The sequence below is a fragment of the Mytilus galloprovincialis genome, chromosome 12 (genome assembly GCF_965363235.1).
Source record: "Mytilus galloprovincialis chromosome 12, xbMytGall1.hap1.1, whole genome shotgun sequence".
In the NCBI taxonomy this organism is placed as follows: domain Eukaryota; kingdom Metazoa; phylum Mollusca; class Bivalvia; order Mytilida; family Mytilidae; genus Mytilus; species Mytilus galloprovincialis.
The window spans coordinates 70,696,986-70,715,432 of NC_134849.1; the positions used below are offsets into that span (position 1 = coordinate 70,696,986).

The 18,447-nt window shown below is 30.3% G+C and overlaps 1 protein-coding gene across 3 annotated transcripts in view; it reads left to right on the forward strand.

The window, feature by feature from the left end:
• Positions 1-593: 593 nt before the first annotated feature.
• The window catches only part of LOC143054710 (uncharacterized), a 36,123-nt gene continuing 18,269 nt past the window's right edge, over positions 594-18,447 (forward strand). For 2 of the 3 annotated variants that reach the window (XM_076227728.1, XM_076227727.1), the window contains exons 1-8: positions 594-1,167; positions 13,813-13,942; positions 14,452-14,504; positions 14,813-14,870; positions 15,923-15,978; positions 16,513-16,585; positions 17,196-17,257; positions 17,813-17,885. In XM_076227728.1, coding sequence (XP_076083843.1) covers positions 13,863-13,942; positions 14,452-14,504; positions 14,813-14,870; positions 15,923-15,978; positions 16,513-16,585; positions 17,196-17,257; positions 17,813-17,885 — 455 coding nt within the window. In that variant the 5' untranslated portion in view covers positions 594-1,167; positions 13,813-13,862. The remainder of the gene's footprint in view (positions 1,168-13,812; positions 13,943-14,451; positions 14,505-14,812; positions 14,871-15,922; positions 15,979-16,512; positions 16,586-17,195; positions 17,258-17,812; positions 17,886-18,447) is intronic. The other variant, XM_076227729.1, reaches the window with a different exon arrangement.

Consider the following 18,447-nt stretch of genomic DNA (forward strand, 5'->3'; position numbering starts at 1 on the left):
AACACACCAAAATGGTATTCAAACTGTTTTAAACTAAAGAAATTAAAAACTAAACTTTAACGTCGAAACAGTTTATCAAAAGTCGATTTAAAATGTTCAAAAGAACTATAAATATAAATAAAATGTTAATGAATAACATAATAAAATAAATACGAAAAATAGAACTAAATAAAAAAAAAAAGGAAATAGGAGCAAATGTAGAAAAGGATAGTTATTTATTTTACTAGACATTGCAGTATTTATGGTTCACTCCACTTAATTATGCAATAAAATATTTGTATCATTATAGCTTTTAATTGTTATAAGGGGGATCTTTAGATGTTTGAGCATTGTTCTGTCTTTTTCAATGTTATTACACAATTATTGAAATAAATGTTTTATTTAAATCCATTCGATCGCTAGTGATTTTAAATAATGAAACAGTTTGTTTATACTTTAAATCATTAAGCTAACAACACCATGCAGAGTGCGTCGGAATTTAAACTTTAACTCGCAATTTTCCTTATTTATATCAAAAGAAGATGTATGGAAAGAATAAGTTATCTCAGATTTCGAATTAAGGTAATTTGTTCCACCAATGATACTGTTGTGAGGAAATAAATTTTACTTTAATTTTGGTAAAACGGACAATCCATAATTTGAGAATATTTTACATTAAAGCGACTTTAAATTAAAGTTGTAAAGAATTGATTAAATTCATTTGGCAAATATACTTAATAAAGTTAGTTACGTTATAACGGTCACTATAGATAAATGTTGTTAAAGGTCAATATTACATGTGAAGCCTCAAGCTAAGTCAAACACTTTACAAGTTTGTTATGCAACTTTTCTTCGGTCAAATCGAATACACAGATAAATCAATTGATATATGGATTGAACCTTATCCAGTTAAGAATTATTAAATAATACATCAAACAAAATATGTGATGTCCATGTATATTAAATAGCGGTCAGTTGGGTGTTTCCAACAACAAAAATGTGAGGAGAAAAGAAGGAAATTTATTAAGAAATTATTATAAGCTTTTAGCAAAAGTATTAAACAAATAACTTAAATGGGCCTCAGTTTATTGCTAACGAAAGTACTATATAAACCTGTTTCGCCCAACACTAGGCACTTCGGTGTTGTGGCATATTAAAATATAGAAACTTCATTTCTATTATTCACAGGTTAGTTGAACTATTTTTCGTTAAGTTTTAAGCAGTAAACTGAGTACTCGATAAAGATAAATTATGTTTATATTATTATTTATTCAAAAGCAAAATTAATTCGAATTATTAAATTACTTGGTTTGAATGTTTATGCAAAGTTGTGTCAATATCAGATAAACAATTAATGCAATATTTAATTAAATAAACTAGAACATTATTTCTCTTTCTATTATCAAGTTTAAATGGACAACTTATTTACATAATTTAGGATGTTAACCTCATAAGGTCAACCGCTTATTTATATACATATTATGAAAACTTCTTCAATTATTCTTTATCTATATTTGTTATGTTTGTATATATATTATTATGTATTGTTAATTGTAATACATGACTTCGGTGTTGCGGCATATTAAAATATAGAAACTTCATTTCTATTATTCACAGCCAAAACGTCCCACCCAAAGCCAAACTACGGCAGAGTTACAGGTCCGTCTTAATAACTACGAGACAGTAAAATAAGTCCTGATACTGTGACAAAACTATAAAAAGAACTTTACGTTCACCGCATAAACCAGCGCTACTGAAGAAAAGACACAGACACAAAGTGTTTATTCATGCAAACAACATCAGCCGTTCGCGAAATATACTTTATGAGTATAATGAGAACAAAAAGTCAACAAAAGAGTTCCGTTTGTGCTGACTTTCTAGCATACATTTGACTAATTTTCACACCTATCTGCCAAAATTGAATAAAAAGCGAAAAACATCCGTGTAATGTTAACCAAATATATATAAATTGTTAGCAGATGTTCTGCAAATAGCAGTTCTAAATATCACAGTATTTAACTGTTTTGAAATCCAAACTTTAATCAATAAAAACAAAAATACTTTTAAACTAATTAAAGCATCTTTATCAAAAGCTAATACTATCAATAACAGTTATCTATTTAATAAATAAGTTTAATGTGTGCTCTATAACTTTCAGTGTGCGCAAAATATTCCAAAAACAAATACGGCTCAAGTATTAAAACGGCTGTTCACATCGTTCACTCAAGGATCTAATTTGAAACAGACAATGTTTTCTGAAACCATTAGCAAAATCAGGTCAAGGCATACACTCTTAATGTAATACATGTGTACACAAATGTGAAAGTAAATCAAAATATCATACGATTCGACAAGTATAATTTTAAGTAATTCTAGAATAATAAAAGGATCAATGTGGATTAAATAAGATGCAGTTATAAAATTAGAGTAAGTAATTATGAAAGATTATTCAGCTTAACAAACAACTGTATAAATATATATGAGCCCCGCCTATTCATGCTATTATAAATGGTTTAGTCACGTTTCTCCAACATTTGATAATTAGACTAAAACAACATCAGGGATTAGGGGGTCCTCGTAAGGACTGACATCGTGATAATTACCTGTAATTCACCAATATCAGGTCTTACTCAAATATTGTAAAAAGGGATATTGTTAAAAAATATTTATATCAAAAGTTAAACATTAACAAACCATATATTTTTGGTCGAGTATAACCCGAAACGGTTACGTAATTATTTTCATCCGTATTTGATTTACAAAATTAAAAAGGTTATTCAAGAAAAACATCCAATAATCAAGGGAAATTCTAATCAAACTGAAAATTTCATAAAAAATTATGAAGAAATAATCTCGAAATTATTATTTTTAAAAGATTTTTTTTCATTAAAACTAAAAGTAACATGAAAAATCGAAATGTTCACTGACTGTACCTCATTTTAGTAATTTATTATATTACTTGATATATTTTTGTATTTGTGTTACATGTAGATGTTAAAATCTAAACCGATGCAAAACAGCCAAGTTTTATGTATGTAAAAAGTCACCAAAGCGATTGTCTTCTAGTGCGAAGAACAATATATCTACCTAGTCGTTCTGTCTGTATATCACTAGAGCCGAAGCCAGTTTTCGTGGTATGCTGTCTTAGCAGATGAAATAGTCAGTCGTATATCTGTCCACTTTTTCCACGAAAACGGAGCTGATACAAATGGGTACATCACGTAGCGTCGTGATCTATTTAGTGTTTAACTGTGGGAACTGGCTTGGTGAATATTGTGCACTACTAGTATTTTCGATTTGTTGCTTAAGCTTTGGACAATTAATGCAAGTTGACTAAGAATTTTGAATAAACTGTATCGGTGATAATAAGCTGCGTTTTGTACTTTTATATAAGATTAATGACTCAAGATATATAAATTCTTCATAGCTCTCAAAATATAAAATGTTAATTTTTATTCAAGATCGCAACATTGTAATCTATAATACATTATTATGAAATATAGAGAACAAAATTATGAAAAAAAAGCAAAAAAAAAAATGCTTCCGGCCGTACGGTAACGGATACTGGATGTGTAGTGATTGATAATTTAGTCTTAGATTATTTGTTGCTTGTTTTTGTACAGTTCTTTTACTGTTCTGTTGCACCAATGTCTCAAGATAAGGGGAGTGTTGGAGCCTGTAATTCGGTGGTTGTCGTTGCTGTGTAATATATTCGTTTTTCGTTCATTATATTGTACATAAATTAGGCCGTTAGTTTTCTCGTTTGAATTGTTAAACATTTGTTTTCTCAGGTCCTTTTAAAGCTGACTATGCGGTATGACTTTGCTCATTGTTGAAGGCCTTACGGTGATCTATATTTGTTAATGTCTGTGTAATTTGGTCTCTTGTGAATAGTTGTCTCATTGGAAATCGTACCACATCTTCTTTTTTATGTATAATTGTTAACTTCTGTTTCATTTGGTCTCTTGCAGAGAGTTGTCTCATAGTCTATATCATGCACATTTTTTTTATATAAAATAAAAAATTACATCACTGTGTAAGACTATATGGATTTTTACAATTTTGGGAGACTATTAAATATATATATCTTTAAAAAATATATGCCTTTTTAACAATATTTTGGTCAAGAACAGGTGAATTACAGGTAGATATCAAGATCCAGTCCTTAATAGGACCCCATAATCCTTGATGTTGTTTTAGTCTAATTACCAAATGTTGGAGAAACGTGACCACACCTTATAAATAAATGTACATGAACTAGAATTATACTGAATGATGAGTAATGTTTGATCCCATCCTATGAATTGATATACAGTATTCTATTTAAATTTGTAATATTGCTTTGACCTTTGCATCTAAGTGAGAGCTAAGCATTTCGTTGAGTTTTATATGCTTTGCTATTAATGCTTTATTTTTTTTTTGCTTTTTATTTTGTATGGTTATACTAATTTTAATTGTTTTGCTTTTCCTTAACATTAGCGTTTTAGTTTGTTTCGTATGTAATCTAGTTTTGCCTGTCATGATATTTTCGGGACATTATTATTTTATAATTGAACAATGTTGGATAGTTTGTTAAATCAACAAGCGATATATTTCAATTATATGACATTTACTACTTTGTTAGAATAATGACATAGAGAAAAGGCTCAGAATTTATATAATTAAGTTTAATTAGAATTTTATTGAGTTCTAATTGCAACCATGCTATTATTCTGGAACCATTGTTTTATTTCGTAACAGTTGCTTTTGTGACAAATTATTTTTTCATATCATAATAAATTATCTTAGACCTGAGAAGTCATATTTTTTATTCAAAAAACCGTGGAAATCCACTTGGCTACAATATCAACAGTAAATTTACTTTAATTTATGTAGAAATACATGAAAATTTGTTGGAAAATACCAAAGGGTATTCAATCTGTATTAAATTAAAGAAACTTAAAACTTAAGTTAGGGTCGAAACAGTTTTTCCAAAGTCGATTTAAAGGGATCAAAAGAACTATACATATGAATAAATGTTAATGAAAAACATAATCAAATAAATACGAAAAATAGAATTAAATAAAAAAGTAAATAGGAGCAAGTGTAAAAAAGGATAAATATTTATTTTACTGGACACTGCAGTATTTATGGTTCACAGCAACTTATTAAAATCTTTGTACGGTCTATGCAAATCTTTAAGATTTAACAAAATATGTTTCTTTTCTACTTCTGCAATTCCTTCATTACTTGCGTTTGCTAGGGCTTAACCAGAAAAGCGTATTAATGCATACGATGTGTTTGGGTTGTTTAAGGTTTTGAACAAATGAATTTGGTGTCTCATTAATGATATACAAACATAAAAATACTGAACTGTCTTGCTCGTGATCTCCACCTGCACATACGTAAAATTTTAAAAAATGTGATTGGTTAAGGTGATGTACTCTATAAGAGAGTTTATTTCGTTTCAAGGATGGCTATCCAAATGTTTTTTCATTTCGAGATACAATACAATAGTAATTATAAGTATAAAATACACCATTAGGGGCATTAACGTGACTGGATATATACCATATTTACACCATGATATTATTGTTAATGCATCATTATAGCTTTTAATTGTTATAAGGGGGATCTTTGGACGTTTGATCATTGTTCTGTCTTATTCAATGTTATTACACAATTCTTGAAATCAATGTTTTATTTAAATTCATTCGAGCGCTACATGCGCTAGTAATTTTGATTAATGAAACAGTTTGTTTATAATTTAAATCATTTAGCTAATAACACCATGCAGAGTGCGTCGGAAGTTTAAACTTTAACTTGCGCTTTTTCGTTATTTATATCAAAAGATGATGTATGGATAGAATAAGTTTTCTCAGAATTCGAAATAAAGTAATTTGTTTCACCAATGATACTGTGACAAAACTATAAAAAAAACTTTACGGTTACCGCATAAACCAGCGCTACTGAAGAAAAGACACAGATAGAGGTTAAAATTGAGAATGGAAATGGGGAATGTGTCAAAGAGACAACAACCCGACCAAATAAAAAACAACAGCAGAGGGTCACCAACAGGTCTTCAATGTAGCGAGAAATTCCCGCACCCGGAGGCGTCCTTCAGCTGGCCCCTAAACAAATATATACTAGTCCAGTGATAATGAACGCCATACTAATTTCCAAATTGTACACAAGAAACTAAAATTAAAATAATACAAGACTAACAAAGGCCAGAGGCTCCTGACTTGGGACAGGCGCAAAAATGCGGTTGTATTCATGCAAACAACATCAGCTGTTCGCGAAATATACTTTACGAGTATAATGAGAAAAAAAGTCAACAAAAGAGTCCCGTTTGTGCTGACTTTCTAGCATACATTTGACTAATTTTCACACCTTATCTGCGACAATTGAATAAAAATCGAAAAACATCCGTGTTATGCTAACTAAATGTATAAATTGTTAGCAGATGTTCTGCAAATAGCATTTCTAAATATCACAGTATTTAACTATTGAAATCAAAACTTTGATAAATAAAAACAAGAATACTTTTGAACTCATTAAAGCATTGTTATTTGTGTTGTATAATCGGACAGAAAGGCTCATTAGGAATTGCTTCAGGTAGAATAACAACATGAACTTGCTCTCATGATGTGTATTGTAGACGAAAGAATATCTAATTACAGACACAACATCCGGTTTTATAAATACATCTATAGATAATTAGCCATGTGTCGGTTATTATAAAATATAGACTCAAATTTGAATGAAAGAAACGAATCACAATTTACCAACAAGCATCTTTATCAAAAGCTTATATTATCAATAACAGTTATCAACTGAATAAGTAAGTTTAATATGTGCTCTATAATTTTAAGTGTGTGCAAAATATTTCAAAAACAAATACTGCTCAAGTATCAAAACAGCTGTTCACTCAAGGATATAATTTGAAACTGACAATTTTTTTCTGAAAACATTAGCAAAATCAGGTCAAGGCATACTTTTAATGCACATGATGTAATACATGTATACACAAATGTGAAATTAAATCAAAATATCATACGATTCGACAAGTATAATTTTAAGTAATTCTAGAATAATAAAAGGATCAATGTGGATTAAATAAGATGCAGTTATAAAATTAGAGTAAGTAATTATGAAAGATTATTCAGCTTAACAAACAACTGTATAAATATATATGAGCCCCGCCTATTCATGCTATTATAAATAAATGTACATGAACTAGAATTATACTGAATGATGAGTAATGTTTGATCCCATCTTATGAATAGATATATAGAATTTTATTTGAACTTGTAATATTGCTTTGACCTTTGCATCTAAGTGAGAGGTAAGCATTCCGTTGAGTTTTATATGCTTTGCTATCAATGCTTGGTTTTTGTTTTTTTTTTGCTTATACTAATTTTTAAGTGTTTTTCTTTTGCTTAACATTGGCGTTTTAGTTTTGTTTCGTATGTAATCTAGTTTTGCCTGTCTTGATATTTTCGGGACATTATTATTTCATAAATGAATTGTTTGTAAAATCAACAAGCGATATATTTCAATTAGATGACATTAACTATTTTGTTAGAATAATAACATAGGGAAAAGGTTCAGAATTTTATATAATTTAGTTTAATTGGAATTTCATTGAGTTCTGATTGCACACATGCTATTATTCTGGAACCATTGTTTTATTTCGTTACAGTTGTTTTTGTGACAAATTATTTTCCTATCATAACAAATGATCTTAAACCTGTAGGTCATATTTGTGTTTCTAAAAGCCGTGGAAATACACTTGGCTACAATATCAACATTAAATTTATTTTTATTCATGTAAAGATACATTAAAAAGGGCCGGAAAAAACGAAAAATGGTATTCAAACTGTATTGAACTAAATAAAATAAAAAATGAACTTACGGTCGAAACAGTTTATCAAAAGTCGAGTTAAAGGGTTCAACAGAACTATAAATATAAATAAAATGATAATGAAAAACATAATCAAATAAATACGAAAAATAGAATTGAATAAAAAAAAGTAAATAGGCGCAAATGTAGAAAAGGATAATTATTTATTTTACTGGACATTGCAGTATTTATGGTACACTGCACTTGATTATGCAATAAAATCTTTGTACGGTCTATACAACATATTTTTCTTTACTATTTCTGCAATTGGTAGTGTTTGCTAGAGCTTAACGAGAAAAGCGTAGTAATACATACGATGTGTTTGGCTTGTTGGAGGTTTTGAAGAAATGAATTTGGTGTCTCTATAAAAATGTAGAAAATTAATATAAAAATATGGAACTGTCTTGCTCTCCACCCGCACATAAGTAAACTATCAAACAAATGTAATTGGTTTAGGTGCTGAGTGTCCTCTATAAGATAATTCATCTCGTTTCGAGGATGGCTTTCCATATGTTTTTTTCATTCCGATATACAATACAATGATAATTATAAGAATAGAGTATAACATTAAGGGCGTCAACATGACTGGATATATAGAGAATAATACATGGCAAAAACCGTATCATATGCCGTATCATCCTGAAATACCAATATCAGCCAGAGGGCCTTTAGGCCAGAGGGATAATATTGGTTGAGGGAGATACGGCGTGTGATACGGATTTTGCCATGTTTTATTCTGTTTATCATATATTTTTTAAAACCAAATTAAAATCGTAAAAATGCACTTTTTAGAAACAAACTTCACGAAAATTATGACCAAATAAACAATAAAACTTCAGATATTTCGATTTAAGGTGGTATGGGAGTCTAAAATAAAAATGATAGAATTTGTTCATACTTTGCCAAAACGTAGTATCTATTGATACATGTTGAAAAATATAATAAAAATGATAGGTCACCGCGCATTTTTTAAAGCTACAGGACGTGACAAAATGACACATTTTGTATGGATTATACAGGAAAAAACACCATTTTGGGATTAAAAACTAAACAAAATGATAGAATTGTTAAATACTTACAGAAAAGATAGCTTTCAGACAATGCTTTGAGAATATCAAAAGAAAAGATAGGGTCACCGTACGTTTTTCCTGGCTAAAATACAAAATAGGAAAATTCCATGTAGATTTCTTCAGAAATACACTGTTTTAGAGTTATCTCCCCTTAAAATGCAAATTCAAAAAACAAACAAAAAACAACCAAAATTAATCAACATTTGCAAAAAAAAAATATTTATAAGTAATATTTTTATAAATTGGTTCTTTCAAATGAAAATTCATATTAAATATCTGCATTCCTGCATCAAATTTTGCTGACTTGATAGAAAATCTTGACCTTTGATTCTCTGTTTTTTACAATCCAAGATGGAGGAAGACACCCATACCTCCTTTAACAAGTTGAAATGACAGGACGTTTTTTTTTATAAAAATATTTTTTTCCTAAGCTTTAGAAATGCAGCAACTTGACGTCATAGGTCAACCGTTGACGTCAGTCATGCCAGGTGTGCGATACGGATTTGGTATGCGATACGGGGTATGCGATATAGGGTAGGTGATACAGACTGGAAAAAAGAACCTTTATTAGATATACAAAATTGCTGTATACTATTTTGTACTAAATATATGATAAATACATATACCATATTTACACTATGAAATTATGGATAATGCATTATCATAGCTTTTAATTGTTATAAGGGGAATCTTTGGACGTTTGATCATTGTTCTGTCTTATTCAATGTTTTTACACAATTATTGAAATAATTGTTTTATTTACATCCGTCCGAGCGCTAGTGATTTAAAATAATGAAAATGTTTGTTTATAATTTTGATCATTAAGCTTATAACACTATGCCGTGTGAGTCCGAATTTAATCTTTAACTTGCACTTTTTCGTTATTTATATCAAAAGAAGATGTATGGACAGAATAAGTTATGTCAGAATTTCAATTAAAATAGTTTGTTCCACCAATGATACTGTGACAAAACAACAATACGAACTTCACGGTCACCGCAAAAATCAGCGATACAGAAAAAGACCCATCTAGAGGGTTTATTTATGCAAACAAGATCATCCGTTCGTGAAATATACTTTCAGAGTACAAAGAGAAAATATTCAACAAAAGAGTACTGTTTGTGCTGACTATCTATCCTACATTTGACTAATTTTCACACCTTATCCGCAAAAATTGGACAAAAATCGAAAAACTGCCGTGTAATGCCAACCAACACCAAGAAATGTTAGCAGATGTTTTTCAAATAGCAGTTCTAAATATCACCGTATTTTAAAAAGGCAACAGTAGTATATCGCTGTTCAATAGTCATAAATCGATTTAACTCTGGAACAAATCCGGGTCACAAACTATTTAGATATTTCAAAAGTCTAAACTTTGCTAGATAAAAACAAGCATACTTTAAAGTCATAAGAAATCTCAAATTAAAAAAAAATAATGCATATGTTTTTTTATAACTAAATGGATAGTTTTCATTATACAACTTATGTAAATATACTTTTTTCTGAGGAAAGTTCTTTAATTTGTCCACATTTAGAAGAAGTTAACTTATTTTTAATTGCTTGCTTCCAGGAAGCAATTCGCCGACATATTTTCCGTATGCATAGTGACCCGAGCGTAACCCTCCTCGTAAAAATCCGGTGACCACAACACGCATGGATCTGTCATTGAAATAAACAAATATCTGATTATACATGTTAAACACGTGCTCAATACCCATGTTTTTGTGATTTGTTTACTATAAGGTGACAATCGGTAAAACTCGGCTTCAAAACACGGCATTTAATGAGCAGCCATATTTGTTGAATCATAACAAACAGAGAGAAAAAAAATTGACGATTATATGATATATTTGCGAAAATAATGATAAAATCGTGCACAGAGGACTAAGTGTATGATATATACATGCATTGGTTCAAGAATTGGATAAACATTCTTTTTCACCACTCACTCGTTTCATATGACTTTAAACTAATTAAAGCATATTTATCAGAAGTTAATATTATCAATTGAATAAATAAGTTTAATGTGTGCTCTATAACTTGAAGTGTGCGCAAAATGTTTCAAAAACAAATACTGCTCAAGTATTAAAACAGCTGTTCACTCAAGATGCTCAAGGATCTAATTTGAAACTGACATTGTTTTCTGAAAACATAAGCAAAATCAGGTCAAGGCAAACACTCTTAATTTAATACACGTGTACACTTATGTAAAAAAAAATTACCTCAGAATCGACACGTTCACACTGTTGGACAATTCTAGAACGATAAAAGATTAAATATGGATTAATATTGAAAAAGCAGTTATAAAATTTGAGTAAGTTAAATTATGAAAGATTATTCAACATAACAAACGAATGTATAAATATATATATAATTATTATGAATAAATGTAAATAAACTATCCTTATGTTGTATATACTTTGTTTAAAATATAACAATTTAAGATAGAATGTTACATAACTGAACGTATAATGCATATAATGACCTTAATTCATATTCATGAATGATGTCGTTGTACCGATGATATATAATATAACTTTAATATGTTTGTTAGAATAATGAAATAGTAGATAATGCAGTATTTCTGGTTAAGAGCACTTAATTATGTGCTGAATTTTAAACTGACAATATTTTCTGAAAACATTTGCAAAATCAGGTCAATGATTACACTCTTAATAAAATGCATGTGTACACAAAAGTGAAAGTAATTCAAAATAGCCTACTATTCGACATGTATAATTTTGGACAATTCTAAAATGATAAAATAAGAAATATGGATTAACTTAAAAACCAATTGTTCAGAGAAGAAGTGAAGGTCCTTTCGCATTAAATATCAAACAATTGATAAGATGCTACTTACGGTTCACTAAAATTTGCTATTATCTTTTAACCATAGGTTTCTTCATGCTGATTAAAAAATGAATAAAACATAGCTATTACCGGTTTGCACAAGGTCCCTTTCGGTTGATAAATTTCAGGTCTATGTGTCACCCAACTCTTTGCAAATGATGCTTTGGCTTTATTCCGTATCGCAAGGAAGTTATATTCCATTTACAATGAATTTTAAAATATAAAGGGAATAACTCCCATAAGATATAATCAGATCGATTCCGACTAAATGTACCATTAGTTTGGCTCAACCACCCGAACAATTAGCATCAGTTCTTTTTTTATATAGCTTTTATATTATTAGATAAGAGGCACACTGATCTAATGATAAAATATGGAAAATGACCTTGACCTTTGACTTTGCCACAATTTTCTTGTTGGTGGACCAAGGACCTCAAATCAGAATACCCTAGGTCTCTATCACTTACGGTTCATGAGTTATATTTGTATACTACTCATGTCAAATACAAAAGGGGAAATAACTCTCACCTGAATCTCTGTATCGCTTCTGTTGAAATTGATAGAAGCATCCTGGTGATCAAACGAGCCATTTTGAAATATTTTTTTTTCAATTTCATTTACGGTTACGAAGGGGATGCATACACAAGTTAACAGTATTTGGGGAGATAACTCTTATAAAGAATATTGTTCAGTTAAGCTGGTCAAAATCAAAAGGGTATCAACTGTCCGAAAACATATACCAAATATTTAAGCGCAATGTTGCGAAACAAAAGTTATACGCAAGAACAAAATTTTGTGAATAATCAAAACAAATTCAATAGGTCTTTCCACAGAAAAGTGGACTACCTTATAAGACTCAGTTATAAAATTTTAGAAAGTGAATTACGAAAGATTTTGAAGCGTAACAAACAACAGTATACATACACGCCTATTATGAATATATGTACAGGGACTAACATTATACTGAATAATGAGAATTGCTAACCCTTCAGAAGCACTAAAGATCACCTCTAGTTTTGCTGGGGTTCGTGTTGCTCTGTCGTTAGTTTTTCTTGTTGTGCTTTAGTTTTGCTGTTGTTTGTCTGTTGGTCATTTTTTTCATGCCAAGGTGTTACTTTTTCGACTTATGATTTTGAATATATAAAAAAGAGGATGTGGTATGATTGCCAATGAGACAACTATCCACAAAAGACCAAAACGACACACACATTAACAACTATAGGTCACCGTACGGCCTTCAACAATGAGCAACGCCCATACCGCATAGTCAGCTATAAAAGGCTCCGATAAGACAATGAAAAACAATTCAAACGAGAAAACTAACGGCCTTATTTATGTAAAAAAATGAACGAAAAACAAATATGTAACACATAAACAAACGACAACCACTGAATTACAGGCTCCTGACTTGGGACAAGCACATACATAAATAATGTGGCGGGGTTAAACATGTTAGCGGGATCCCAACCCTTCCCCTAACCTGGGACAGTGGTATAACAGTACAACATAAGAACGAACTATAAAAATCAGTTGAAAGTATCTTTCGCCTCTCTTTACCTAATGTGTTATCCAATAGGTTATATTTAGTTTCATTTTGATTTTGTCAGTTTTTTTTACCTCCCCCTTTTTGAATAAACCTTTGTTATAATTTTTTTGTAATGACATCAGGATCCGGAATAGACTTAACTGTTGCACTTTTCCGATTGAAACAAAGAGTCAATCAATAATTACACATAATACAACACTAAGTTTTAGAATGATTCATGATAGCAATAGACAATTTCAAATTAAACCTTTAACATTTTTAAGACGAAGAGTATCAAAACAGACCACTAAACTCTTCAAAAGTTATATTTCACCGGACGTCCAATACTCAAGTTACATTTAGATAAGTAAGTTAACAACTCTAGTTCCTTAACGTGTATTCTTTTTATTTCATTTGTATAACCCTTATCAGGGTTTAATCTATGAAAATGCATCGAATGAGATAAATTATAAAAACTTAAGTACTATTTCAATTTAATAAAGGTATATTGCAAATAACGAATGTGCTCGGACAACCTATTGAACAATATTCCATGCAGGAAAACAACAGGATGAGTACAAAGAGGAAATCATCATCAGAGGCAGAATCATCAGAATATCATCTGCTAAAAAAGTAAGTATAAAAGTGTAATCATTATCATAATGGTAAAAACTCATCAAATAATAATAAATTATAATTTGATATGCATTGTTATGATACAGTACCTCTTACATCGGAACAATACGAAGAGAACACGAATACGAATGTTATATCATAGATTATATTTTTCAATGAAATTTGCATTTGATTGCAACGAATAGGTATGTCACTAAAACGGGGTTAATACCTCCCATTCGAAAGAGTAACCCTCAAATTGGCATATTAGTGATTATACCATGTAAACGTCAGAGAATACGTGAATCACATACATCTGTATAATACGCATGTACATTTATTGCTACTAACTGTTAGACATAAAATTAATTCTACATTTTGACACATAGTTCTGTTCTACGATTTTTAAGATTCGCTTTCGATAAATTTTTAAAAACGTTAAACTTCGTATAACATAGATATTTGCTGTTCCCATAATTTTTAACTAATATGCTTGTTAAATATCTTTCCTTTTTACACATTTTCAGAGATAAAAAAGAACAAGAAACTGACTCTGATAAGAGCAAAAAGGTGGCGATAGGTATGAAACACGTCTTAATACGTCTTTATGATTCACTTTTAGTTTGTTGAGCTAACATGCCCCTTATACGGAAAATCCGTTTTTATTAACTAGCATGAAAGAACATGATTAGAAGATATGATTTGATTTTGCCATTTGATTAGGGACCTCCGTTATGAATTTTCCTCGGAGTTTAGTATTTTTTGTGAATTATACTTTTTTCTATAGATATGCATCGACGTTTAAATAATATAGCGATTTCAGCATAATTCCAATAAATGAAAATATTGAATTCGCTCAGAAAACTTTATGAGGAATGTTTCTTTCAGAAGACGTGAGGAAATCATCAACAGACAAAGGACCACAAGAACATGATCAACCGAAAAAGTAAGTAATGTAGTTATCAAGTTATAAACTCATAAAAGATACAAAGCTTGTACTCATCAGTGGCACTCAAATCAAATCAGTTGGCAGGACAAAACCGAAAATTTCAAAAACATGAAGCGAAAAAGGCTAAAGTAATCTATGCATTTGAACAGACAAATCTTAGTGTTTCGAATAATTTTAATTTCATCGAAAGTTCATCATGTTCATTTCCAGAAGATGAACATGTCGATGGTAATAATTGATGGGACATTTTTTCTTTTTGAAGTAATTCTAGGATTACGTGTGTCTCTCAAATCGGAATTACAGGTCAAAGTCAAAGAGCACGTGTATTATTTAAATCAGTATGTTACGGTAGAGAACATGTGTTTGACTTACATAATATGTACCATACTTCAATAACACGTGTGTCACTGACAACAGTACACAAAATCACAATAAGCGTATTACTTATTATAAATTAAGGAATGTATCTCCCTCATGCAAAGCTCTGATTCCTTTCAAGGATTTAACTATACTTTTTGGAACTTTTGGATTATAGCACTTTATCCTTTATATAAGCTTTGGATTGATCATGTTTTGGCCAAGAGCATCACTGAAGAGACATGTATTGTCGAAATGCGCATCTGGTGCAAAAAAATGGTACCGTTAATGTTATCACATGTGTTTTACATTTTGTTTTGTTATAAAACAAAATTTGTAGCAAAAAATGCTAAAGTATTCTATGCATGAGAACAGCAATATTTAAATATTTCGAATAAATTCAAATGTTTTTCGACAATTAGTTTCCAGAAAATGAACATGTCAATGGTATTAATTGATGGAACAACATGCCCACCATCAAAGATGCCATTTTACCTTATTAAAGTAATTGTAGGAACACGTGTGTCTCTCAAATCAAATTGTACATCAAAGAACAGGTGTTTATTTTAATCAGTATGCTACATTAGAGAACATGTGCTTTTGTTATATAACGAAGTCATTCACTTTTCAAAGTTATAATAAATATGCGTGTTTTTTTATGTATATATATTTCCTTTGTATTGCATTTTTAGAAGTAGAACTGATCAAGGTGGTGACTCTGATAAGACAGATAGAACACCGAAGAAAGGTAAGAAACATTTCACAACATGTTATCCTGATTTACTTTAGTAACCTAATCTGACATGTTGTGTTGTTCAGACTTAAGTATTTCATATACTGTGTGCTTGAAAACTGATATTTGCCGTTATGTGAACAAATCACTTGTGTTAAATTCGACGAATTTCATCAACTTGAAATGTACACTTTGCTTTTAAATACATCTTTGAAATTAAAACATCTATCTACGTCCAAATGTCATAGAGTTAAGGAATGACAGTTTGCAAATTTTGTCTTATAGTTGCTCTCAAAGACAAACTTCAATTTCAAGATGCATTCTCTATCTATCTAGAAGTTAAGGTCAACAATATATTTCAAGCTTATATCAACTTCATCACTTTTGTCAAGAGTGATGCTATATCATTGCTTTCTCGGTGGTATCTACCTATGTAAAGGCATCGAGGAACAAACATTTTTGAATTTCAGCATAATTCAACAAATTCATGATGGTCAATCAGAAACGTTGATAGTGCTCAAAAACTTTTATAAGGAATATTTCTTTCAGAGGAAGTAAAGGGACTGACAACATTACAATCATCAACAGAAACAAGACAACAAGAACATGATCAGCCGAAAAAGTAAGTAATGTAATTATTGAGTTATAGACTCATGAAAGATACAAAGCTTTTACTAAGGTATTCCCGTTTCTTTGTTCATCTTCACCAGACTCATCAGGGGCACTTAAATCAAAACAGTTTGGAGGACAAAACGGACAGTTTTAAAAACATGTAGCGAAAAAGGCTATGTGTACGTATGTATGGGAACAGCATAATTTTAGTATTTCGAATAATTTCATATTTTTCGGCAATTTCAAGAAACTTAACATGTAAATGGTATTTTCTGATTGGACTTAACAACACCCACCGAACTCATCAAATATGTTATTGTATCTTTTTCAAGTAACTATAGGGACACGTGGGTCTCTCAAAAAGGAATTATATGTCAACGAACATGTGTGTTATGTAAATGAGTAGGTTATGTTAGACGACAAGTGTTTGACTTACATATGTAAAGTACATCAAAAACACGTGTGTCACTAACATCAGTGCAGAACATCAGAGAACAGGCGTATCACTAACATCTGTTTTACATGTTGTTCTTGTTAAATAACAAAGTCATTCACTTTTTCAAGAAATTATCAAAACATGCATATATATATATATATATAATATGTCCTTTGTATTGCAGTTTTAGTTGTAGAACTGAACAAGGTGGTAACTCTGATAAGACAGATAGAACGCCGAAGAAAGGTAAGAAACATTTCACAACATGTAATCCTGATTTACTTAAGTAACCTAAGCTGACATTTTGTGTTGTTCAGACTTAAGTATTTCAGATACTGTGTGTTTTGAAAACTGTTATTTACCGTTATGTGAACAAATCACATGTTTACAATTACAGGTCACCATAGTAAATTCGACAAATTACATCAACTTGAAATGTATACTTTGCTATAAAATACATCTTTGAAATTAAGACATCTATCTACGTCCAAATGTCATAGAGTTAAGCAATGACAGTTTGCAAATTTTATCTGATAGTTGCTCTAAAAGACAAACTTCAATTTCAAGATGCATTCTCTATCTATCTAGAAACCAAGGTCAACAATATATTTCAAGCTTATATCAACTGCATCACTATTGTCAAGAGTGATGCTATATAATTGCTTTCTCTGTGGTATCTACCTATGTAAAGGCATCGAGGAACAAACATTTTAGAATTTCAGCATAATTCAACAAATTCATGATGGTCAATCAGAAACGTTGATAGTGCTCAAAAACTTTTATAAGGAATTTTTCTTTCAGAGGAAGTAAGGAGACCGACAACAAGACAATCATCAACAGAAACAAGACAACAAGAACATGATCAGCCGAAAAAGTAAGTAATGTAATTATTGAGTTATAGACTCATGAAAGATATAAAGCTTTTACTAAGGTATTCCCATTTCTTTGTTCATCTTCACCAGACTCATCAGGGGCATTTAAATTAAAACAGTTGGGAGGACAACACGGACAGTTTTAAAAACATGTAGCGAAAAAGGCTATGTGTACATATGTATGGGAACAGCATAATTTTAGTATTTCGAATAATTTCATATTTTTCGGCAATTTCAAGAAACTTAACATGTAAATGGTATTTTCTGATTGGACTTAACAACACCCACCGAACTCATCAAATATGTTATTGTATCTTTTTCAAGTAACTATTAGGACACGTGTGTCTCTCAAAAAGGAATTATATGTCAACGAACATGTGTGTTATGTAAATGAGTAGGTTATGTTAGACGACAAGTGTTTGACTTACATATGTAAAGTACATCAAAAACACGTGTGTCACTAACATAAGTGCAGAACATCAGAGAACAGGCGTATCACTAACATCTGTTTACATGTTGTTCTTGTTAAATAACAAAGTCATTCACTTTTTCAAGAAATTATCA